General features: G+C 34.1%; 1 protein-coding gene across 1 annotated transcript in view; it reads left to right on the plus strand.

Annotated features, from left to right (window-relative positions):
* LOC127861732 (uncharacterized) overlaps window positions 1–25,929 on the plus strand; it is a 124,617-nt gene that overhangs the window by 59,364 nt on the left and 39,324 nt on the right. The window contains exons 12-16 of the mRNA XM_052400416.1: window positions 3,624–3,712; window positions 5,107–5,121; window positions 12,108–12,151; window positions 19,858–19,901; window positions 23,871–24,087. Coding sequence (XP_052256376.1) covers window positions 3,624–3,712; window positions 5,107–5,121; window positions 12,108–12,151; window positions 19,858–19,901; window positions 23,871–24,087 — 409 coding nt within the window. The remainder of the gene's footprint in view (window positions 1–3,623; window positions 3,713–5,106; window positions 5,122–12,107; window positions 12,152–19,857; window positions 19,902–23,870; window positions 24,088–25,929) is intronic.

Here is a 25,929-nt window from a genome sequence, read left to right on the forward strand (position 1 = left end):
CTACAAATGCCACAAAATACGTATCTAAGTGGTAAAGGGTTAACCCTTTCAGTGCGGGAACCGAATTTTAAAGGCCTTTGCAAACAGTTTGGATCCAGATGAGACGCCACAGAACGTGGCGTCTCATCAGGATCCAAACTGTTTGCTATTCTGATAGTATTCTTTAAAAAAAATAAAAGGAAATGCTAATTTTAGAAATTTTGCAGACGACATTTTAGCAGACGACAAATTTTCCAGCATGCAAAGGGTTAATTCAAGCTTCTTGTAATGCTGGTGATCTTACTCTCAGATGGGAAAGAGATCTGTTGTGCATGATTTTCACATGATTCAGACATAGACCTCTTTCATTTGCCTGCACCCACAAATGCATGTATTATGCATCTCGTCTGATGCTGGATGCATCTAGATCACTGATAATTCAGATGTTATCAAAGATAAATTTTATAAGGATGATTAGACTCAATATATTATGGAAATGTGCTTTTCTAACAACCTTTGATATTTAGACACTCATCAGTTCCTTGCAAAAAAGATATTGATGATCTTAGAACAAATATGAGAATTAAAATCAAATTAGTGGGTCAAAACTTTATATAAACAAATTTATATTGTAAAACATAGAAAATAAATGATCCTAGAAAACAAATAGTTCACAGCCACTCGTGAATATATTAATATCAAGAATATATTAATTGCTCTGATCCATTGTTATTTAAATTGATATAATCCGCATCAACAAATATCTTATGTATCTATAATCCAATAATTCAGTTGATGGCATTTAACACAGACCTGTTTGAACTTGTTTAATTCATATGTATTTGTTATCCAGTATGAATGAAAGCTCCATGCACAGATAACAATCCATCACATGAAGTAACATCACTTTTGGAGTATATTTAATGTAGACATAACGATAACAAGCATTCAATGCACCGAATACAATTAGTTGTGCTTACTGTGAGTAATCATGCAGTCATTACGGATTCAAGATATGTTATTAACAGTGCTGGGGCCAGTTCTGGTGCCAATATGGGCCCATGGCAATGGTGCCAATATGGGCCCATGGCAAAACATAGACGTTTATATAATTTATACAGGCTATTGCTGTGTTCATCAACAAAGATTCAAAAGAAAAGAAATGGCCTGGCTATACACACATGCGTATGAGCTCAGATAATTAAACTATTTTCCTCTTACAGTTGCTAAATATACTTTTCAGATATATTTTACTGCAAATGCACAACATTATCAGTAGGTTTTCTATGAATTCTTTAAGTAGAAATCACACAATGCACAACATTATCAGTAGGTTTTCTATGAATTCTTTATGCACAACATTATCAGTAGGTTTTCTATGAATTCTTTATGCACAACATTATCAGTAGGTTTTCTATGAATTCTTTATGCACAACATTATCAGTAGGTTTTCTATACACAACATTATCAGGAGGTTTTCTATGCACAACATTATCAGTAGGTTTTCTATGCACAACATTATCAGAAGGTTTTCTATGCACAACATTATCAGTAGGTTTTCTATGAATTCTTTACGTAGAAATCACACAAATGCACACAATTTTATTGCATTGTAAACATTCTTTTAACAACAATAATTCTGTCAAGTGATGCATATGTTGAAAGCCAGACTGTTCATCAGCATACACATGCTTATTGATAGCCCATTCTGGCTTTCAGTCACTGATTTACATGTACTTGAAAGACTGACCAAGAACTTAAACCTTGAATAGTTCTGAGAGATGTTATGACCTGTGTGTTCAGGAAGTGCTCACATATTACATGATTGCAGTGAAGTGAACATTCGTTAATAAGTACTTTTAAATGTTTGAATGTTTACATCAAGTATGAGAAATAGCTTTTTGTTTGTATGTCAAAGCTAGTAGGAAATCATAGAAAAAATCATAGGAAGTTCAATAATATTTAATAACTGCTCAATTGAAAACAGCTATTATAATTCAAATAATTGCACAGAGATTGAAAACAGTATTTTTGGACAGCTGTTATAAAAAAAATGGACATCCAGTCTCTGGCAATTATTACTGAGCAAATATTAATTTCACATCGTCTTTGATTTTTGTTTTTTTTGCAGAGAGCAAATGTCAATCATATCCACAAATAATACCAACGTCATCGTAGTTTTATTCCTGCAGAGAGCAAATCAAAATTGTCATATGACATTTGGCAATTTTCGTGTTCGTTATTTTCTCGAAATAGCTAATGAAAATCATAACAATACATTTTGCAATCTTCATGTTCTTTTCTGATGAGAGCAATTAAAATTTTAACAGTACATTTAGTAGTCTTCATGTGTTTTTCTCCAGAGAGGCAATGAAAATCTCATAACAATTCATTTCACAGTCTTCATGTGTTTTTAGCTCTACTGGCCGAAGGCTTGAAGAGCTTATGTCATGGCGTGGTTTCCATCGTCCGTGCGTGCGTTAGACCTTTTCTTGTTTACGCGATAAAGTCCACAGTTTTCATCTGATTCTTTTCAAACTTGTTCAGTGTCTTTATATTAATGAGGACTCGAACTCTATTGAAAATGGTTACATCAGAGTAAAAAGTCCAGAATTATCTCCCCTTGAATTTGGGAAAATTGTGAAATAAGGCTTGTTTACGCAATAAAATCCACAGTTTTCATCCAATTATTTTCCAACTTGCACAGTGTCTTTATCTGATTGATGAGTCAAACCCTATTGAAAATGAGCAATATCGGAGTTATAAGTCCAGAATTATCTCCCCTTGAATTTGAGAAAAAAATGAAAATTCAGTTTTTTTATGTGATAAAGTCCATAAATTTCATCCAATTCTTGGCAAACTTGCACAGTGTCTTTGTATCAATTAGGACTCAAACCCTTTTGTATAAAAAAAAACAATATCGAAGCAATAAGTCCATAATGACTTCCCCTTGAATATGAGAAAATTTTGAAATCCTGCTTGTTTACGCAATTAATTCCACTGTTTTCTTCCAATTATTTCCAAATTTGCACAGTGTCTTTATATCAATGAGGATTTGAACCCTATTGAATATGAGCAGTATCGGAGAAATAAGTACACAATAATCTCCCCTTGAATTTGAGAAAATTCTCCTTGTTTGGCGATTAAGTACACAGTTTCCATCTTATTCTTTCCAAACTTGCAGAGTGTTTATAGCAGTAGAGCGATTCAGGCCCTCATGTGCCTCTTGTTTTTCTGTAGAGAGCCAATGACAATCAAAGCAATACATCTGGCAGGTTTCATGTTGTTGTTTTGTCTACAGGGAGAAAATGAAAATTGTAACAACACATTTCGCAGCCTTTGTGTTTTATTTCTGCATAAAGCCAATAAAAATTAAAAGAATAAATTTTGCTGTCTTTGTGTTTTTTTTCTGCAGAAAGCCAATTAAAATGGTAGCAATATATTTTGCAGTTTTCATGTTGTTATTCTGGAGAGAGCCAATGAAAATTGTATCAATATATTTTGCAGTCTTCGTGATTTATTCTCCACAGAGCCAATGAAAATCATAACAATACATTTAAAAGTTCTTGATGAATTTTTGTCTGCAGAGAGACGATGAAAATCATAACAATACATTTCACAGTTTTTTTTGTTTTTTTTTACAGATTGCCAATGACAGAAGAAGAGGAGCAGAAGGAAGAAGAGGAATTGAAACGAGCGTTGGTCACCGACAATCTGCCCCCACCCCCTCCAGGTAAGTAGTGGTCTCAGCAGGGCCCTTAGGGGCTATCTCTCAAACACTGGCCTATTAAAGGCCCATTTATGAAGCTGAAATAGTCAGAGGGACACTGAAATCATCAGTTCACTACTGCAATCATCAGTTCACTACTGCAATCATCAGTTCACTACTGCAATCATCAGTTTACTACTGATATCATCAGTTCACAACTGCAATCATTAGATTTCAACTTGTGCTTACAAAATGCCACATTGGATGTGTGTAATTATTCATTTGTAGGAAAGAGGCCCTACGAAGTTCTGTTTGAAACCAAACCTCCTCCTTGCATAGATTTTACTGGTTTGGAGCAAAATTAATAACATACATTTTGTCATTCCAAAGCACTTGACAATGATCACTGAAATATTCTTGTTATTTAACATTTGTTGGCCTTTTCATGTTTGACTGTTAAAGTATGGAAAATTTCTTTTTTATGTTCCCTTTAAGCATGACAAAGAAGTCAAACCCTCCATCAGTTGATTGGTAGCTTGGTGGTTCTGATTTTCCAAAATTCGTGTCCGCTCTAAACTTTACTATCCCTAAGAAGAATTTAATGTAGCTTGAACAATTATTCCTTATGATCAGACAATATTTTGCAAATAACTACCATGCTCCTTTGCCAAAGATTAAGGTCACAATTTAAGTGAAAACTTCTATACATTTTAATTTATTTTCAGTAATTTATAATGATAAAACTTCATATTGTCATTCCCCATGCCCAGAAATACCAGTCACTCTGTCAAATTTGAGTACACTTACAGGCCAGGATTGACCCCTTAACCTCATATATACGTATTTTTACACATTTGGAGTCCCTAAGAAAGTTACATTTTATTAAAGACCTTTCTTACTAAATCCAAATTTAAAGGCTTCATTTCCCACCCTTAGATACTGATGAGCAGCAAACAGCATAAAACCTGAATAGACTGCGAGTTACTCGCAGGCTGTTGTGCTTTAATGCTGTTTGCAAAAGCCATTTTCACTTTGCTTCTTATGGAGGAAAGCGCTAATTGTTAAAACTAAAGTAATAATGACAAAGGTGAATGTGTGCATGTTTTGTTCTTAACCCCAAACACACCGTCCCAAGCTTTTCAAGTACAATCTCATACATTAGTCTCGAACCTTAACTACGTCAAGCGTGTCTTTTACAAGCTTTGTTTTCCTCTTCTTACAAAAGTGTGTGATTTATTGTTAGATGTGATTTGTGTAAAACAATTAAGACTGACATATTGTGCAGTCTTTACCACTTTAATGGTAATAGTTGTATTGAGATTGCATAATTCAAATTTGTTTTTTGACAGTTCTTAAATTTATTAATCATATTATGCATAAAGTATGATGTCCTTTTCTCTTCACTTCTATACGTCTAGGTCGAGGACTTACTGGTATGTAGCCCTTTGTAGCCCACTTGGTTTGCCCTACCCCATCTGCACATATTTATAATTTACTTTTCTTATTTTGCAGGAGCTTTGTTCATTTTGTATTTTTTTGTGCTCACTCAGTTCCTGTTGTGTAATGTTGTTTTTCTTGTTTTTGTTCAATATTGATTTGATTCAAGCCCATTCACAGCTGGTAATTTGTGTCACCATCTCTTTTTGGGGATTAACTAATTAACTAGCCAATAATATTTCCGGGTTACATTAACCAGGGAACAACTGAGAAGGCAACTTTTGCAAAAATATCCCCCAAGATAGCTAACTTCGGTTTGTTTAATGAGAAATTCATTTTGCACTAATTTTGAGTCAATCAATTACAAAATAATGCCTGGAAAGCATAGGCTTATCTGGGATTACACTTTCAATCTGCACAGGTTAATCTGGGATGAACTTTCCTCACATGAATTCAGCCCTTTTTCCCAGTGCGCATATTTTTTGGAAATTATTCGGATATACTATTATTATATAGAATAACATGACTCAGGAACAGTTTGTGTTCGATTAACATATGAAACTTAATTAACAAATTAAATGGATGTTTGTTTGTACCTTACAGTTGTTTGAAACTAGAGACTAGAAACGTAGGAAGCTAGACTAATAATATTATTATTCTTGCTATTTCACGCACATCTATACTCTATTAAATGCACATCCCAATTTGTTTTTAGATGCATCAATTTATCAAAATTTAGGTAAATCTTATATTGTGTTTGTAATATAACTAAAATATAATGATAAAACATGTACCCTCAGTTCTGAACTTTATCAATGAAAAGGGCCCAGTATAAGGAACATTTTCGATGTTTGAGCTCAACTCGAAAGATAAGATTTGAGTTACCTTTAAGTATTCAGAATTTTGATCAACTCACATATAATCTCAAATATCATCTATAAGAATATGCACATATTCTTTCTAAAACTTAGAGTTGAGTCAGACTCAAAACTTTGCACATTTTGTAAACACCAAATTGAGCATGTAACTTATTTCAAATATTGAGGAAAAAACTCATTTTGAGTAAAAATATTAACTTAATTAGTCCCCTACCGGTTTCACTGGAGGTCAGACTTATGGTTTTTGCACTGTGCGTCTGTGAGTCTGTCACACATTTCTGGATCCTGCGATAACTTTAAAAGTGTTTAATATTTTTTTATGAAACTTGGAACATGGATAGATGGCAATATGGACATTATGCAAGTCATTTCATTTTGTTCATACGTCTAAAATTATGGTTGCTATGGCAACAAATAGACTAGAAATACTGCTGAAAATGGTGGTTTTCTGGATCCTGCGATAACTTTAAAAGTTTTTAATATTTTTCACGAAACTTGGGACATGGATAGATGGCAATATGGACATCATGCATGTCATTTAATTTTGTTCCTACATAAAAAATTATGGTTGCTATGGCAACAAATATATATTTTTTTAAATCTGAAAATGTTGGAATTTCTGACAATGGTGGAGCCGGTAGGGGACTTATATTGCATGACAATAGTCTTGTTTGATTGTGTTCCCAGGCCAAGAAATGTTCAACATATCTGCAGGCATTTTCATAATTTTGGTGTGATGGTTAACACATTTGATAAAGGCTGAAATGTCAGTGGGGGAAGTTTTTTACCAGAGTCGCCAAAGTTGGTGATCTTGAGATTAGTAAGTGTATTGTAATTATGGACAACTTATTTGCTTGTAGGAGCTTTTTGTCAAATTACACTTGTTTTCCTCATGACAGTATACATTGTTATTATGTTTTATTGCTGGGCTTATTTTTGCGCTGAACGTTTACAATCTTCCTGTCATGGATTTTTATAACTTAAAATCATATTTGAGCTATATGTTAAACATGTCAAGTATATTAGACCATCTTAAGAAATTAAGAATTGTAAACATTTGATAACAAGTAACAGCAAAAATGATGTCTCCTTCAATTGTACAAAAAAATTGCCTGAATAAAAATATTTAATGTACGCAGCAATTTGGTTTTGCTAAAACATGTTTCTATGTTTTACACTTAACTAGTATATGTTTAGAGCAGTTTGATGTGGATTTTTTTACGTGTTGTAATGTCCAATGTCCCTTCCCATCCCTAAATCCTTATTTCTGCCTGTTTTTTTCACTATTTATTGTAGTGGTATTTTTTTTATTGGAGAGATAGTACTGAAATACTGGTGTTTTGTCAAGAGGTTCCAGTGATTGTGTGATTCAAATAGGCTGTTATTCATATTATGATTTGGGAGTGAGATAAGTTTGAAGTTTGCATATTTACATCATGCATTAAATCAAGTGTTTTTGTATACACTATACACCATCAACATTGGCTATATAGAGGAAGTGAAAACTTCAAAGTTCATGTTTTTGATGCAGTTTAACCCATTTATTCCTAGTGGACTCTCCCATCCTTCTAAATTGGATCAATTTATTTCCAAGTTAGGGATGTCTGGTATATTTATTTATATATTTAGAATATTTCTTACAGAAGTTCCTTTAAGCAAACAGCACAGACCCAGATGAGACGCCACATCATGCGGCGTCTCATGTGGGTCTACGCTGTTTGCCAAGGCCTTTTTTCTAGACGCTAGGCATAAATGGGTTAAGTTAAACTGACTTGTTGAATCTCAGGTATATCTACAGCATTGGGCTGTCTTGAGTCTGTTTCATGAATAGATCCAGTACTTGATATCTTTGGAACAATCTTAAGAAGGGTTTGTGTATGGGTTAATCCTGGGACCTCTTGGCCTCATGGCAAACACAACATCAGTAACACTATTAAGACCTGACATATTCATGGTTACATTTTAAATAAAGATATCAAGGAGTAGGTTTATGTCATATTGTATTGTGACACGGATATGTCATAGCTAGTGTAATAGTGTCCCATGTTTTTCAGAGATTGTGAATTTAGGTAGAACTGTTCATGATATTGTATGGGCAATATGTACGTACAAAACATTCACAAAACACAAAAAAATCCTTACAACCTATGGGGAAAAATGCACGATTTAAAAAGGAGTGCAATAAAGTGTATGTAGGGTCTGTCATTAAATTTAATTGATGCATTAATTCATGCAAATTTTATTCTTAAGAAATGTTGACTAATCACCTGTAAGTTTTTTAAGTGATATCAAGGGACTTTTGTTTGCAGACATATTTTATCCATTTGGCTTGTCAATAGTGTAGATAAAAAGGGGAAAACCCTACTGGCAATAACATAGCTCCATATCATAAGTTGGGGATTTACCTTTGTTCTCAATTACTTTTAATTTATGATCATATACTTTAGGGAGATGTTAAGGACATACATGTTTATTATGTTGCATATATCAATTAACAAACAAATGCTCTCTACTTTAGATTAATATAAAAAAAGTTGTGTTCAAAAATGAAAGCAATCAAAGGACTGAAAAATGCTACCAGTCCAAAGCGTCTCCTTTTTTTTACCATTTGTGACCGTCAATAGCTAATTTACTAATCTCAACCAGTCCATAGCTTATGAACAACTTACCAAATCATCTTTCACTCAGCCCACATTGTTATGTGACCTAGAAATAAGAAAACTCTGACAAAAAACTGTAGCAGACATAATAAGTGCTTATATAAAGAATAAACCAGGGTGATAAAATTTGTGTGGTAAGGCGTTGTTAAGGGGTATGTCGTAAATCGTTATCTGATTGGTTCATCCCAGACTTATTATCCCCGCCGAAATAAAATTCGGATGTCATATAGTAATAGTCTCCGTCTGTCTGTGCGTCCGTATGTCCGCCCGTCTGTCCGAAACTTTGTCCGGAGCATAACTCCAAATCTATTCAATGGATTTACTTACCAACTTACTTAACTCTATCTACCTTAGCTTTTGAATTATCTCCCCTTTTATATAATTTCATAGTAAATATTTAAGTAAATTTTTGTCTGGAGCATAACTCCAAATCTTTACAATTGATGTACTTTAAACTTATAATATAAACAGATGGCAACTAGTGACCAAAAACCATACCTCTATCTACCTTAATTTTTTAATTATCTCCGCTTTCATATAATTTCAAAGTAAATTTTATGTCCAGAGCATAACTCTAAATCTATTTAAGGGATTTACTTGAAACTTGTAATACAAACAGATGGCAACTAGAAGAAGTGCAGTGACCAAGAACCATAACTCTATCTACCTTAGGTGTTTAATTATCTCCCCTTTTATATAATTTCAAAGTATTTTTTTTTCCGGAGCATAACTGTAAATCTACTGAAGGGATTTACTTGAAACTTATAATACAAACAGATGGCAAGTAGGAGAAGTGTAGTGACTAAGAACCATAACTCTGTTGGCACTAGTTTTTTAATTATCTCCCTTTATTTTTTTTATTTTTTTTATATTTTATTTATTTATAATTTTAAATGATCTTTAATTTAATTTCATTGTAAATATTTTAGCTTTTAAATTTTAATATCTCCCTTTATCTAATTTTACAATAATATTTTAATTTGAACACTGAAGTATTCACTGTAAAATGAATAGAGGAGTTTAGGGAAAAATACAGTGATCAATAACAGTAACTGTTTATAGCCTTCTTTTTGAATTACCTCCCTTTCTTTCATGTCCATATATTTAATTCTCTGCAGCAAAACTGCAACACTATATAATTAATTGATCCTTAGAATATAAATAGATGACACAGGAGCCATGTTTTACAAATATTATTCTACTTTCTATAGCAAATGTTGTTGTACAAGCAAACACATTTTGGCGGGGATTTGGCACTACTGTGACAAGCTCGCGTTAGATCCTTTGATCCACAGTTGGTGAGTGGTCAATTGCAACCAGTCCATAGATTACAGACTACTTGCAACCAACAATAGCTAATTGACTAGTTGCAACCACTCCATAGCAAATTGACCACTTGCAACCAGTCCTTAACTAATTTAGAAGTTGCAACTAGGCCATAGCTGATTAACAGTTAATGTTTAAGTAGTGAATAATAGTGCAGGGTTCCATGAGCGAATGGTTTACTTAAAATCTGTGGACTTACAACTTATGACATGCAGTAAAGCAGAACAAACTATAATTCTAAAACTGTTTAATTGCAGTGTATTGACCAATTATAAATTAAACTTACCTGCACAACCCATAGGCAGGAAAAGTATTATGAATGCTCATTTATGGATGTTATCACAGAATACTGGTATAATATTGTATCAAATGATAATATAGCATGATATATATTTGGACGTATCTATGAATGAGTGTCATAATATAGTATGTAGGCAATAGCACACATTTGTTGACTGTTGTTGACTTGTACATATTTATATTTGTAAATATATCTTTGTGTTTATAAGTGTAAATTTGTCTTGGTTTTTATAATTTGAAGAAACGATCCCTATAATTATGTTATAAATTTGAATACCGGGTATCGAACCATATTTTATGAGAACTATAATTAACAGCTTACTTTTGATTTGTCTATAGCATATAAACATAATTAAAAAATGATAATCAAATTTAATATTTTAAAGAAGTTTTTTTTTTGCAAGGTATAACTGACATTTTCTGTAAGATTTGTAAATTATTTATGGGTTAGATCTCCTATATATTTCAGCTGTTATGATGCTAGTATAATGCCATATTCCACTGTCTTAAAGAATCCTAAAATACACATTATACCTATTAACATGAGACAAAACCCATGTTAGGCAGAATGGGCATGTGTGTGTGTTCTTAACAAAATATGTGTTTGGTGACATAACTTTGGTTGAAATTTGAGCATAATATTCTTTAGTTAAATTTATTGTTTACTTTTGGGCTTTAGAATAAATGTGTGTTATTTATGTACACTGCTGTGCAGATGATGTATGTTATAGTTCCCTTTAACACGAATAATCCCCAAACATATTTGTTTCTCAGATGATATAAATTAAATGTTCTCCTGGAAAGAACATGAAGGCAATGTCTATTTATATGAAAATAGATAGTCATTTCAATACAGTATAACCTCTAGCATATATATTTAAGAATTTACCTCAAAAATTGCTGATGGAATATTGTTTATATGACTTTATGATACTGAAAGTAGTGGGTAACTGACATTATTTTCTTGTTGAGTACCATTGGTTTGTGAATGTAACTTTTAAGCTCACCTAAGCAGTGAGTGCTATAGGTAAGCTATTGTGATCAGGTGTCCTGTGTCATGCAGTGTTCATCATAAATTTTAAATTTGTTACCACAATAGAGGCAACTTTTTTCATTTTATCTTTGTGAAACTTTGTCAGAATGGATAATAAATAGGCCTAGTTTGAACCTTGGTCATGTATGTCCAAAAACTAGGTCACCAAGTAAAATCATTAAGAAAAAAATATGTTACCACTCTGGAGGCCTCATATTTAACTCAATCTTGATAAAAACTCTAGAGAATTGATCTGGTCATTTTTTTAGTCTGTGTTTTATTTCAGAGTAACATGTGTCTGAATAGGGGACCTTGGTCAAATATGGAAAAACTTTTTACCATTCTATATATGCCTCATTAATGTGTCTATTCTGATGAAACTTGGTCAGACAATATCTAAGCAATCTTTTGCCTTGTATTGCGTGCATCTATGCAAAATCATTTTTAAAAGTCTAGCTCTTTAAGGTAACATTTAAATTGACTCAAGCTAGATGAAATTTGATTAGAATGCTTATCTTGAAAATATGGGCAAAATGTGAATCAGGATCAGATGCGTCCACTAATTAGGTGACCAGGTAAAATCTAAAAAAAAATTGTTACCACGCTAAAGACCACATCTTGAGAAAGTGAAGGCCATGTTTGAATCTGGGTCAGGTGGGTGCAAAAGGTAGATCTCCAGTTCATGACTCTTCAAGAATTTATGTATGTTAACTTAAGTGAGTGGACATAATGGTCCTCTAGTTTTGTTTCTAGGAAGGTTTTCAAATGTGTATGTTTTTTTGCAGAACTTCAAGAGGAATATGATGATGTTGCAGTCAATAAAAATGGGGTAAGTTTCTGTTTTGCAAGCAAAAGGACCAAAATATAATAATCCATACTTATTTTGATGCTGATTAACAGACATATTGTGTTTTGTATTACTGAGATTAAACATGTGAATAACATATATGGAATATGTTAAAATCTTTAAAATCTTCAACCGAATTTTCATTCACGTAAATGTGATTAGGAAATTATTCTCAGAGTCAACTCGTGTTTTTTAAGCTTCCAAATAAAGGTGGTCATTGTGTAGTTACACTTTTAGTCCGTAATTGTTGGGAGGGTGGTTCTGTCCACACAGAATTAGTTTCTGCTCTGTACAGAGGGGATAATCATGTGATAATCAAGATTGTGACGTCCATGAAGAGACAAGTATTTTTTCCGTTTTTTACCCTTAATTACTTGTTCTAATTTAAAAATGCCGCTCACCACTTTCCAGCCATATCAGCAAATAAGTTACTAGAGATTATTTTGTATAAATTTTGCTCTATATTTCGACTTTGCTAGTAGCCAAATTTCTTAGCCAGATGACCTAATTACAGCTCCACTAAGAAAATTTGCAGCAAGTTATGTTGAAATACAAAGTGAATTTAAATATGTATCAAATGCTTATCACTTTCTAACTGATATGGCTGGAAAGTGAGCGTCATTTAAAAATTAGGCAAAAGCAATAAAGTATATAAAACGACCCATTATACCTGTCTCGGCATGGACGTCGCCATCTTGACTATCATGTGCTTATCCCCTCTGTCTGTAACATTTATAAGACTTGTGATGATTTTATTATTACTTTGGATTATTATTTCCCGTGACCAGCAATGCGTTATGTTCAACTTACCATTCTCCAGGGTGAAAGATCAAGATCATAATTAAGATCAAAAGAAATTAATTCCCATTTCAGTGGCATAATGATGTCTCATCCTCTGACAAGAGGAGTTTTACTGTTGAGAAATTGAATTAATTCTTTCACAATTGATATATTTGAGGTATTGGGCAGTCATTTATTTATGAGTATTGTCCATTCTTAAGGAGACATCATCCATCAGTGTAATGTCATTTATTTGGTAGTTAATACTATTGACGACTGCAACATGCTTGATATATTTCATTGTCTGTAATTGATAAGCAATCAATGTCATTAAATAAGCATATAGAAAATATTGGTAACGTAAATTAGCAAAATTGTCAAATATATTAAACACATTCATGGAAAAGCCATTCTGATTGTTTTGTCAAGGATTTCACTGTTGTTTACATCACATGAATCATTTTAAGCAAGACTATTCACTGAATAGACCGAGCTATACTCCTCACCCAAATTGCTGTGTTTAAGTCTGCATAATGCCTTTAAAAGGTTAACGTGCAATATAAATATCACTGTTTCTACTGCAAGTATTTAATCAGAACTTAACATGTAATCAGGGTCATTGGGTGAGGTCACTGACCAAGTTCCATAACTCCGACCTGCAAATTAGCAAAATTCTGCCCTTTTTTACTTTGGTTAAGGTAAACATGCAACATCTCTGTATTACTGTTACTAGGTACTCATTTGAAATTTCACACAGGTATTAGATTTCACTGGTTGAGGTCACTGACAAGTTCCATGTCTGTGATGTACAATTTAGCAAAGTGACATGTTTGTCTCCTTTTGTACTTTTTTGAGATAGCTGTGCAACATCTCGGTTTCACTGTTTCTTCAATTGAAAGTCCCACTTGTGTTCGGGATAATTGTGTGAGGTAGCTGTCACCAAGTTCCATAACTTCAATTAAAAAGCATTATGCCCCATGGTAAATTCTGGTAAACGTTTGCATGCAGCTTCTCCATATCTCTTCAGGGTCTTGATTAACATTCACTGAACTAGACCTTGTACTTGTGAAAGTTTTATCACTTGCAAGATAAAATTCAGGTTGAAGTTTACACCCATCAAGCATATAATTATATATCTGTAACTACTATAAGTATTCAACTGAAATTTCACCCGCATATTTGGGATCGTCCTTGTCACCAATCAAGTCCCGTAACTCTGACCTTCAATTTTCAATTCAGAATTATTCACTGTAAGCTCAGAACATGTAACCCGGATCCGTTTTTATCGCAGTCTTGTGACTTGAACCCGCTTGATATTGGAGTTACAAAGTATTGTACTTTTGTTCTAAGAAAATTTAGATACCTTTATTACTCTTAGTTTTCGGACACTTAAAAATAATTAATATTTTTTGTGTCCAAAAATTTAGATATGAAACATATTAAAAAATGTAGACAAAATTAAATAAAGCAATAAATCAATGCACAATAGTGTTTTTACTGTAAAATAAAAACAACTTCACAGCTAAGCTTTAACTCTTGCCTGAAATGATACAGAACAAAAATGTAGAAAACATTAAACATACTGCTTCCTTAATAGGAAGATATCTTTTAAAATGCTGTTTTGTGAAGCGATTGTTTTCGACCGGTACAAGATAAGCGAAGATCTGGTAAAATAGCACTGTAAAATATACTGTAAAAAAATTTAGAGTCATTAATGATAGACAAAAACGCGCATGTCCGAAAATTAAGAGTCACAAAAAATAATTATTTTGGCCGAAAAAGGGAGTGTCCAAAAACTTTTAACTACGGTAAACAAGTACCTGAAACGACCTGTATCTCTAGCAGACATGCTGAACTGCCCTGGGGTTACATTTAGGCTAGATTAGTGGAGGTTAAGGTCACTGATGTAAATGATTGAGTTTGGATGGAGGTGTTGAGCTCTGATTTTGTATGTGAGGTAGCTTATTGCATTTGTGGCCTTGAAGGGGGAGGGGGGGGGGGGGGGGGGGGGGGCGGCATTATCACTAAAAATAGAATGTTTCCACTAGATGGAACTATTGTGCTGTATTTTTGTTTGTAGACAGCTTGCATGCAGACAATACTTAGGATACCAATTAGGTCACTGGACACAAGGTCCCTGTAAATTCTCTACTTAGTCAAGACCACTCATACAAATAATCATTGTACTGGATGACTGACAGAAAATGGACATTATTCACTACAAGCAGAAGAAAATAGTCAAGCATGCTGTCTTGGCACAGCTTTTGATGCCTTTTCTGAGCACCTTTGTATCTTGTTGCGGTATTTTGTCTTATGAATCTTAGATTTTAAAAACATGGGGGGGATATATGAAGAAAATGATTTTTGGCATTTGAGCGAAATAAATTGTTAATACAGTTGATTCTTGACATGGTAAGAAATGTGATTGCTGCTGTTTACACAGACAGGGCTATCAGGGCTAAACATTTTTTAGCTCATCTATTTTTTGAAAAAAAATTATGAGCTATTGTCATCACCTTGTCATCGGTGTCGGCGTCCGGTTAAGTTTTGCGTTTAGGTACACTTTTCTCATAAAGTATCAATTCTATTGCATTCAAACTTAGTACACTTACTTACTATCATGAGGGGACTGGGCAGGCAAAGTTAGATAATTCTGGCTTGCATTTTGACAGAATTATGTGCCCTTTTTATACTTAGAAAATTGAAAATTTTGGTTAAGTTTTGTGTTTAGGTCCATTTTATTCCTTAAGTATCAAAGCTATTGCTTTCATACTTGCAACACTTACTAACTATCATAAGGGGACTGTGCAGGCAAAGTTATGTAACTCTTCTGACTGGCATTTTGACAGAATTATGTGCCCTTTTTATACTTAAAAAATTGAAAATTTTGTTAAGTTTTGTGTTTAGGTCCACTTTTTTCCTAAAGTATCAAAGCCATTGCTTTCATACTTGCAACACTTACTAACTATCGTAAGGGGACTGTGCAGGCAAAGTTATGTAACTCTGACTGGCATTTTGACAGAAATATGTGCCCTTTTTATACTTATAAAACTGAAAATTGGTTAAGTTTTGTGTTTAGGTCCACTTTTTTCCTAAAGTATCAAAGCCATTGCTTTCATACTTACAACACTTACTAACTATCGTAAGGGGACTGTGCAGGCAAAGTTATGTAACTTTGACTGGCATTTAGACGGAATTATGTGCCCTTTTTATACTCAGAAAATAGAAAATTTGGTTAAGTTTTGTGTTTAGGTCCACTTTTTTCCTAAAGTATCAAAGCCATTGCTTTCATACTTGCAACACTTACTAACTATCGTAAAGGGACTGTGCAGGCAAAGTTATGTAACTCTGACTGGCATTTTGACAGAATTATATGCCCTTTTTATACTTAGAAAATTGAAAATTTGGTTAAGTTTTGTGTTTAGGTCCACTTTATTCCTAAAGTATCAAAGCTATTGCTTTCATACTTGCAGTACTTACTAACTATCGTAAGGGGACTGTGCAGGCAAAGTAATGTAACTCTGACTGGCATTTTGACAGAATTATGGGCCCTTCATACTTGAAAATTTGGTTAATTTTTGTGTTTTGGTCCACTTTACCCCTAAAGTATCATAGATATTGCTTTCATACTTGGAACACTTGCAAACTATCATAAGGGGACAGTAAAGGACAAGTTGCATAACTCTGGTTGTCATTTTTACCGAATTATGGCCCTTTTTTGACTTATGAACTTTGAATATATGGTTACATTTTGTGTTTAGATTCACTTTACTTCTAGTATCAAGGCTATTGCTTTTAAACTGAAAATACTTTCATACTATCATACCCCCCCCCCTGAAACCCCCCTCAATCCCCCCAATTATTATTTTTTTACATTAAAAAGCATCTAATAAACGACCACCACACCCTAAACCCCCCCCCCCCCCCCCCCCCCCCCACCCCCAAAAAATAATTTTTATGCCCCCAGTAGGGTGGCATATAGCAGTTGAACAGTCCGTCAGTATGTCAGTCAGTCTGTCTGTCAGTCCGAAAAAAACTTTAACATTGGCCATAACTTTTTAACTTTTTAAGATAGCAACTTGATATTTGGCATGCATGTGCATCTCATGGAGCTTCATATTTTGAGTGGTGAAAGGTCAAGGTCATCCTTCAAGGTCAAATGTCAAATTTATGGTGTCTGTCCGTCCGAAAACTTTAACATTGGCCATAACTTTTTCAATATTGAAGATAGCAACTTGATATTTGGCATGCATGTTTATCTCATGGAGCTTAACATTTTGAGTGGTGAAAGGTGAAGGTGAAGGACATCCTTCAAGGTCAAATGTCAAATATATGGCGTCTGTCCAAAAACTTTATCATTGGCCATAACTTATTTAATATTGAAGATAGCAACTTGATATTTGGCATGCATGTGTATCTCATGAAGCTGCACATTTTGAGTGGTGAAAGTTCAAGGTCAAGGTCATCCTTCAAGGTCAAAGGTAATTTTTATTTTAATTCAAAGCGGCGTTCTCATGAAGCTGCACATTTTGAGTGGTGGAAGTTCAAGGTCAAGGTCATTCTTCAAGGTCAAGGTTATCCTTCAAGGTCAAAGGTCAAAATAATAATAATTTCAAAGCGGCGTTATCATGAAGCTTCACATTTTGAGTGGTGGAAGTTCAAGGTCATCCTTCAAGGTCAAGGTCATCCTTCAAGGTCAAGGTCATCCTTCAAGGTCAAAGGTCAAACAAATATATTTCAAAGCGGCCTTCTCATAAAGCTGCACATTTTGAGTGGTGGAAGTTCAAGGTCAAGGTCATCCTTCAAGGTCAAAGGTAAAAAAATAAATAAATTATCATTTCAAAGCGGCACAATAGGGGGCATTGTGTGTCTGAAAAACACATCTCTTGTTTTTTTCAAACATGGTTAAAAAACACAAATATTTATTTTTATTATTTTATTTTTGAAATACCGTCCAACCATCCCACCCAAGAATCCCCCCCTAATTTTTTATTATTTTTATTTGCATTTTTTTTTGCATTTTTGGAAGATAATGTAATAAATGACCACACACCCACACTATATAGTGTTTTTCCCAGGAGGGCAAAGGGGCATGGCGCATTACTTTCAAAAAGGGCATTTTAGCGCGCAGTTTAGGCAAAAAAGGGCAAAAACGTTCCCTGAATACCTGAATTACGGAGAAACATGTAATCGCATCAGAAGCAGTTGTGGAAAAAATAACATATAAACAAGCACATTTAATGGTAATTGATGTATTTAACTTGCTATGATTTATATGAATATATTTACCTTGCAATGTACATTTAAGTTTCATGCTGTTTCAATAAACTGTACAGCACGACAAACATAATAAAGCAATATATGCATATGAATCTGCTTATACCCAGATCCACTAACATATAAATGAAACCATGTTTGTCTTATCCCATTTTCTAACCATAATCTTGCCAAATGTTTAAAATAACATTGCAAGTAAATTGATCTCTAACAAAATGCAACACTCGTTGACATACGTCCACCGAGTAGATTACAAATAAATAAATAATGTTGTTGCTATCTAAAACATTTTTATGCATCGTTGATTATCACAGAAATTTCACTAATTCCTTCTTAAAGTATAACCTCCATCGTTAATTCGATTGTTTACAATGTTATTTGCCATTTTTGCAGAGTCACAATTTAATTATGTATAGTCCGCCATGTTGTTAAAATGTCAAATGATGTAAGCTACAGGTGCGCATAGCAACGTTAAATCGTATACGCGATTTGCATAAATCGAGCACTGCAATCTCCACGCAGAGTTGTTGTTCCTTGCGCTCACATACAACTACATTTTGTCTATAAAATAGGTAAAACCGAACAAACGCATTCAATGTATATTTGATTGGATATTTAAGATCGCATGCATTAAATTAAGAAATATGACTTTTAAATGTACGATAAATTGTGCAAAAACTTGCGAGTTTTAATGCAACTCTTTGGAACTAATTTATTGCCCATTTACGCAGATGGAATCATTCCACGCACTTCACAAATGTAAACAATTGAACATATTTTTTTTGAGTGACGTTAGGAATTGCTTTGACGTGTGTATGTATGTTGGTTTCTTAACATAAAAAAAAACATATCAATTTTATAATAATGAATTAGGACTGATATAAGATATCATGGTATGAGATGGTTTTCTTTAATGCAGTGAATGCAATGTAACCGTCGTGCAAGAGATTGTTTAGTATTCTGTAACCTCAATGATGAACACTTGGAATGATCATGACATGAATGAGACGCTTTCATAACAATAGTCCGTTCTGAGCCCAACACAGAGGTGAATGTAATTTAACCGTCGTGCAAGAGATTGCGAGCACTGTAATAGATTAAATCTGCTCAATTAATATAGTCGATTAGACGTTGACGTCTCTCGAGTAAATCAAGCACAGTCGGAGCGTCACAGACAATCAAGGACGCTGATTCTGCGGACCAAGTTAGGTCATAAGGCAATAAAGATGTTATTGATAAGGGCGCGTGGCGAAATTTGCCCTTGAAAAGGGCAGAGTGGCTATCCGTGAGGGCGGCGTGGCTTTTCGCCACGCTAAAATGGCCTAGGAAAAACTCTACTATACACCCCTCTCCACTCCACCCCTCCATCCTTTGTGATTGAAATTAAGATAGGTCCCTAAACCTTTACAAAGAAAAATAGATGAGCGGTCTGCACCACAAGGCGGTGCTTTTTATTAAATCTGTGTGTACAAAACATGATACCATGCATGATATAAGAATTGATGGAGTAATTTTCCAAAACTGTTCTGAGATGGAATTCACTCACACTATAATTATGTCATCAAAATTGTAGCTTTTCAACCACTCAGTGCTTTGATTGATTTTAAATCATTGAATGATTTATGTTGCAGACAGAAGAGCTGACACAGGATGAGGAATATGAAGAGTTACCTGGGTAACTAGTGTTATTTTCTTTTGATTAACAACATTTTTAAGGTTTAACCTTTTACCACATAGATACATATTTTGAGGCATTTGTAGTCCCTTAGACAGTTACATTATATTAAATATCTTTCTTACCAAATTCAAGTTTTAAAGGCTTCATTTCCAACCTTACGTTACTGATAAGCAGCAAACAGCATAAAACCTTATCAGACTGCGAGTAACTTGCAGGCTGTTCTGGTTTTACGCCGGTTGCAAAAGCCATTTTCACTTTGCTTCTGAGGGGGAAAGGACAAAGAGGCCATTTGCTTATGGATTAAGTCAAACATTTAAAACGATTTTGATTCTAGTTAGAAGAATTACAATAGTCTTTAAATTAATCAGGATTTGTGAAGGAAGCTGTTTGAAATAATAATTTTAAGTATTATCATATATTAAATGTGATTTTTTTGCCCCCGAAGGAGGGCATATAGTGATCGGACTGTCCATCCGTCTGTCTGTCCGTCTTTCCGTCACACTTTGCGTTTAGGTTTTGAAAAATGCTCATAACTTCTTTGTCCCTTGAGATGTAACCTTCATATTTGGTATACATGTGTATATGGACAAGGCCTTTCCATACACACCAGATTTTGACCCCTGTGACCTTGACCTTGAACCTAGGTTCTGCGTTTAGGTTTCAAAATCTGTGTTTAGGTTTCGAAAAATGCTCATAACTTCTATCAAAGCGTTTATAGGGGGCATATGTCATCCTATGGTGACAGCTCTTGTTAGCTCAATAATGAGCTATATATTTGGTTATTCTTTCTCAGCCTCGAATTATCCATCAACCTGCCCCAAACATTACCGTTCAATTATAAAATTTCTAAAACCACCTACTGTGAAACCATTTATTTTCACCAGCACAAAATTTTGTCAGAAAAAAGACTATTTCCTCAGCACTTAAATTCGCCAATTTCTGACTTTGTAAAAATATATAAAAAATGCGTCAGTCGATATCCAACTTGTTTGTAATATGTGTCCACAATATATCACGGTTGCGATTAATCATGGTGGGGAAAGAGGTAGGACACTTGGGAGTCACTTGCAGGAGGTGGGGCCTGTTTGTCACATGCCAATATACATGCCAATAAGTCTTTTGTTATCAGGTGATTAGTTATGGGCCCCAGTTATTGTATGCCATTGACAAGTTCGTTATTATGGTTAGCCGATTAGGTGGTCCAAATAACCATTACTGAGTGTTTGAAACAGTGAAGCCAATCGGTATTATTTTATCTCTATCATGGCCAAACTTATAAAAATCTTTACCTTGATCGGCTCCAATTAGAAGGGGTGCGAACATTATTGGTTATAATTAGAAAACTACTTTGGTCAGTTTTCAATAAAGTTTCAAGAGTTTTGCATCGTAAATATTTGATCATTTTAAGAACAGTAATTAGTCTGAAATGTCACTTTTAATAATGTCAATGAATTAAGCAAATTTAAAATTATTATGCTGTAACTCCCAATATAACATGGATGACGGGGTCCAAGTCTAGATAAATGTGTTTTAGAATTTCATTAACACAAACTTACGACATTTTTGGGAAGTGTAAAATGAACAGTGCATTATTATACCCCCACAAATGAAGTTAAGGTAGGTATATAGGAGTGAGCTTGTCTGTCGGTGGGTCGGTCTGTTGGTCCGTATTAAGTATCTGCTCTCTAATTCAAGTTGTTTTCATCTGATCGTCAGATGATGTCTATGTCAAGTTCGAATATGGTTCATGCCAGGTCAAAAACTAGGTCACAGGGTCACTTACAACAGGGTGCGTTTTCAACATTGAGCATGGTGTCCGCTGTTTTTTTGTGAAGACAACATGCAAAATATTCTGTGTCAATGAGGCATGTGGGGGTATTCATCATGTCTGTGACAAAGCTCTAGTGGGACAGCTGTTTCATAGGGCACAGTTCAGATTTAATTGTAACAACCAATTGACCAGTGAGTTTAAATAAGACTGAATGCAATAGGATATAAATCAAAATTTTATTGGGTCATACTCAGTTATGCAAAAAACATGCTTCCCGGGGATTTCCTTAAAATCGAGCGAAATTGACAGTGGATTTCTGTAAACAATTACCCTACGTTTGAATGATACTAATCCTCATGATTACTTATTTCTCTTTACCTGTTGCATTTTCAATTGCATTTAAGCAGACAATATTTAAATTTATATTGTCTACAAATAACAATGATTTGAAACTTGTATCGTAAAACTTGTCAAATCTGGCAATGATTTAAAAAGATCGATAGCTATTTTTACACCTGTATTTTAGTTAAATGCAAACAACCAAACACAAGTCAATATGTTCTTTATTAATTTGTAATCAGTACGCAGAATGTATATCAGTTAGGTGTTGATCACTGTAATCTTTTAATTGTTTTATTGTCTTTGATCCGGATCCGCTGCGTGGTGGCTGTATAATCTGCAACAACACTGAAAAATAAAATACAATTCACACAATTGGCAATAAAGTCGTTTACAATTAGCGCTAATCATTAATATTCTACCTACTGGTCATGTACGTATTTCCGGCCTGTACGTAAAAAATCGGCCACCTGTGTAAAATCATTTTCATGATCTTAACGCACATATTTTGTTTTTATTTAGAAAAATCAACATGAAAACCATCCCCACTCTCAATATTTTGCAAATGTAAGAACCATATCACTGTAAACTATTGTGTTAAAATGTCACAAATATAGCAGGAAATATTTGGCTCATGGGGAAAGTGATGTCATCATTAGTTGCAACAATTATAATCATATAAGAAACAAATATATTTGATAAAATTATTTTTATTTTATCTTATAAACTTTAATTAAAGTTTTACCAATTAATTGTACAAAAACTTATATTCAAAACATACAAATCAGAACCTAAATATAAATTTTTAATATATGAATTACCTCCCTTTAAAAGAATATTACTAGATTACATGTTTTAATATTATATATAAGCGTTTACTAATAATCAACACTGAAGTCAACTTTTCAAACAAAATGTGTTTACTTTTTTAGCTATGTTTGAAAAAATTTATTTAACACATTAAAAACAAATATTTTTTTTATGAAATAGCAGTTTTCCATTGTTTATATTTATTAAAATAGGTAGGGGGAGTAACTGGTATAATAATTTCGCATTTATTCTAAATTTCAAATAAAAAAATTAATAGTATAAACATTGATTAATACTCTGAAATTGAGGACATTTGTCAAAAGATATTGCTTTGTAATTTTATCTGCAGATCAAACTGAAAAGTGGCCGATTTTTTAGGTACATTTAACCTACGAAAATGGATAGTTTACATGTCATCATTTTCTGTTCATTAAGTAACATTCACTGATCTAATTCTATTTAAATTTTCATGCTAGGTGAGTTTTGAACCCAGGATTATATATGTGAAGTTTAGTTCTAAACAGTTGCCTAACATTAAAGATTTTTCTTAAATAGTCCCAAAAGTGGCCGGAATTACGTACATGACCAGTAAGCAAAGTAAACGCATTTGATACAGCTTTACTGCATTTGCATTTTACAGTAATGCCATGTGTTAGTTAAGTACACTGTATAATGTGCACCCTTTTGTGTCAAAACCAGATTAATCTTGATTACGAAACATACGTATGTATGCGTGGATTACGTTGGATTTTAATGTGTCATGCATACGGTAATTCAGTTTTAAATTTGTATAAACATTGGACATAATTATTTGTAAGATCTTAAATTCGCAGTTCGGTCATCTGATGAAATAGACGAAAATTAATGCCTGAGGAATAATAATGGTTTCACCGTAGTTCATTTTTCCAAACTTAGGAAGGGTGTACTTGAAAACATAAGGAAAATTCATGAAAACAATATGGCAGACTGTACAGGCATTTGGGACGACATACCAACATTCCAGTTTTCCCAGAACATAGCTTATGTGTCGTTGTTGTTTTCTTCAGAGAGGATGATATACCCCCACCTGCAGGTCCCAAGCCCTCGTTCTCCACTCCCAAGATCCTGTCTGTGCCAGTGCCACCCCGTCCTCATGGCTCTGTAGATTCTTCCACTTCTGACATTCCTGACACTGCTGAAAAAACTAAGGATGCCAAAGAGCTGGAAAAGGAGAAGAAAGAGAGAGAAAAGGAAGAAAAGAGGAAAGAAAAGGAGAGAAAGGAGGTATACAGTCCAACCCCTACTTCTGGTCACCCCTCATTGCTGGTCGCCCCCTGTAGGCGGCCGGTCTGTGCCGCGACCGTCGATAAACACTATATAATGCACCCCTCTTAAGCAGTAACCCTGTTTCTTCGGCCAACGGCCAGCAATTTTGCATCCCAAATGTTAAATTTTCCCCATATGAGTGGTCACGCGCAAGTAAGTCAGTCATGTACATAGGCAAAATTACACCAACGCAACGCCAAAAAAATCGATACGTACTTCCAGTCTGCTGTTAAGGCTCTGTAGTACTGAAGCATGATGTGTGATAAACATTTTGACAGCCAGTTTGCAAATTGCAATTAGCGGCGGGTTATCGGGTTAAAAGCAAAATATGCTACCGTTTGATCCTTTTGTTTCCGCACGTGCGAATATCACCTATTATTACTGGAAAAGAGATTCTTAATTTATAATTTGTAGCTGTTGAATCACACTATTTCAAGGGCACATATATGACAATTATCGGCTAATTAAAAGTTAAAAAGAACAGCGAAACTTTTAACCGAAATCAACTGATCTAGTTTTTATCCAAAAATCAATACACTCACGCTTTCCATGGGTATGGCCTGACATTGTAGATTGGTGCATGATTTTCGTGCGCTTTTGTCAGGACAAAGGCAATACATGAGGACTTTTTCGATGCTAGAATTTGTAAACGTCTCGGTAACATAAAACAATCGGGATTGTGTTTCGGATTACAAATTATTATTCTCATTTGGGAATTAAACAAAACATTTATATTTGTTTTATATTTACAATGATTTCAATATTAATTTTTATAAAACCCTTTACGCGGAGAAAAAAATGTTTTTATAATATTATGCATGAAAAGCACGATTACCAGGAGGATTACACCCGGTTGCTATTATCAGTCACTAAAGTAACTGGCCACAATTTTATCATGGAGGAGATCACTGTCGGGACCAATTCGTGCAGTAGTTATTACAAAGCCATAAAACTGCAATAAACCAATTAAATTATTGATTGATAGTGACACTGGAGTTATTCACGCATAACTGATTCACAACTGTTCCCATTTTAAGTGCATTGTGGCCAAACAACGCGCATTGTGTATGATGAATAATGACGTCTTAATGCCGAGCTAAGCCTTTATTTGTCAGTAAGCATTTCGCTGAAACATGACTGGCATGTATGTGCCCCGACCCGGAATCGAACCAAGGACCTCTGGATTTTAACGCAAGCGCCTTATCCACTGAGCTACGGAGGCACATGAGAATGATTCTTTTTCATTGACTTGATTCTGATGATGATGATGATGATATTGATGATGAATATAATATTTTTTTAAATGATAATGTTGTTTTATAACTGATTTTAGAAAAGACGAATTAAAATTATTTTAAGTCTATACATTGTTTAGTACATGTACACATATTTACCATTTTGTTTATACAAATTTAACAGTTGGCCATGCACTAATCAACACCAGACTCCCTATGACCCAACCCCCTCTTAAGAGGCCACCCCGCTTAAGCAGCCAAATTGGCTGTTTCCCTTGACTGGCTGCTTAAGAGGGGTTGGACTGTAGTGTTTGGAAACTTTAAAGTACACAACTATTTATCCACCAGAAGCAGCTTAAAATCAGACAGAAAGAAAGAACAATTAATTTCAGTTCCAACTTGATTAGACTAGATATCCTCCATTCCAGCAATATTTACATGATAAATAATAATTCTTTAATTATTGACCTTGATTTTTTGCCCCCGGTAGGGTGGCATACAGCATTTGAACTGTCTGTCCATCCGTCAGTCAGAAAACTTTAACATTGGCCATAACTTTTGCAAT

Source organism: Dreissena polymorpha, chromosome 16, assembly GCF_020536995.1.
Source record: "Dreissena polymorpha isolate Duluth1 chromosome 16, UMN_Dpol_1.0, whole genome shotgun sequence".
Classification (NCBI taxonomy): domain Eukaryota; kingdom Metazoa; phylum Mollusca; class Bivalvia; order Myida; family Dreissenidae; genus Dreissena; species Dreissena polymorpha.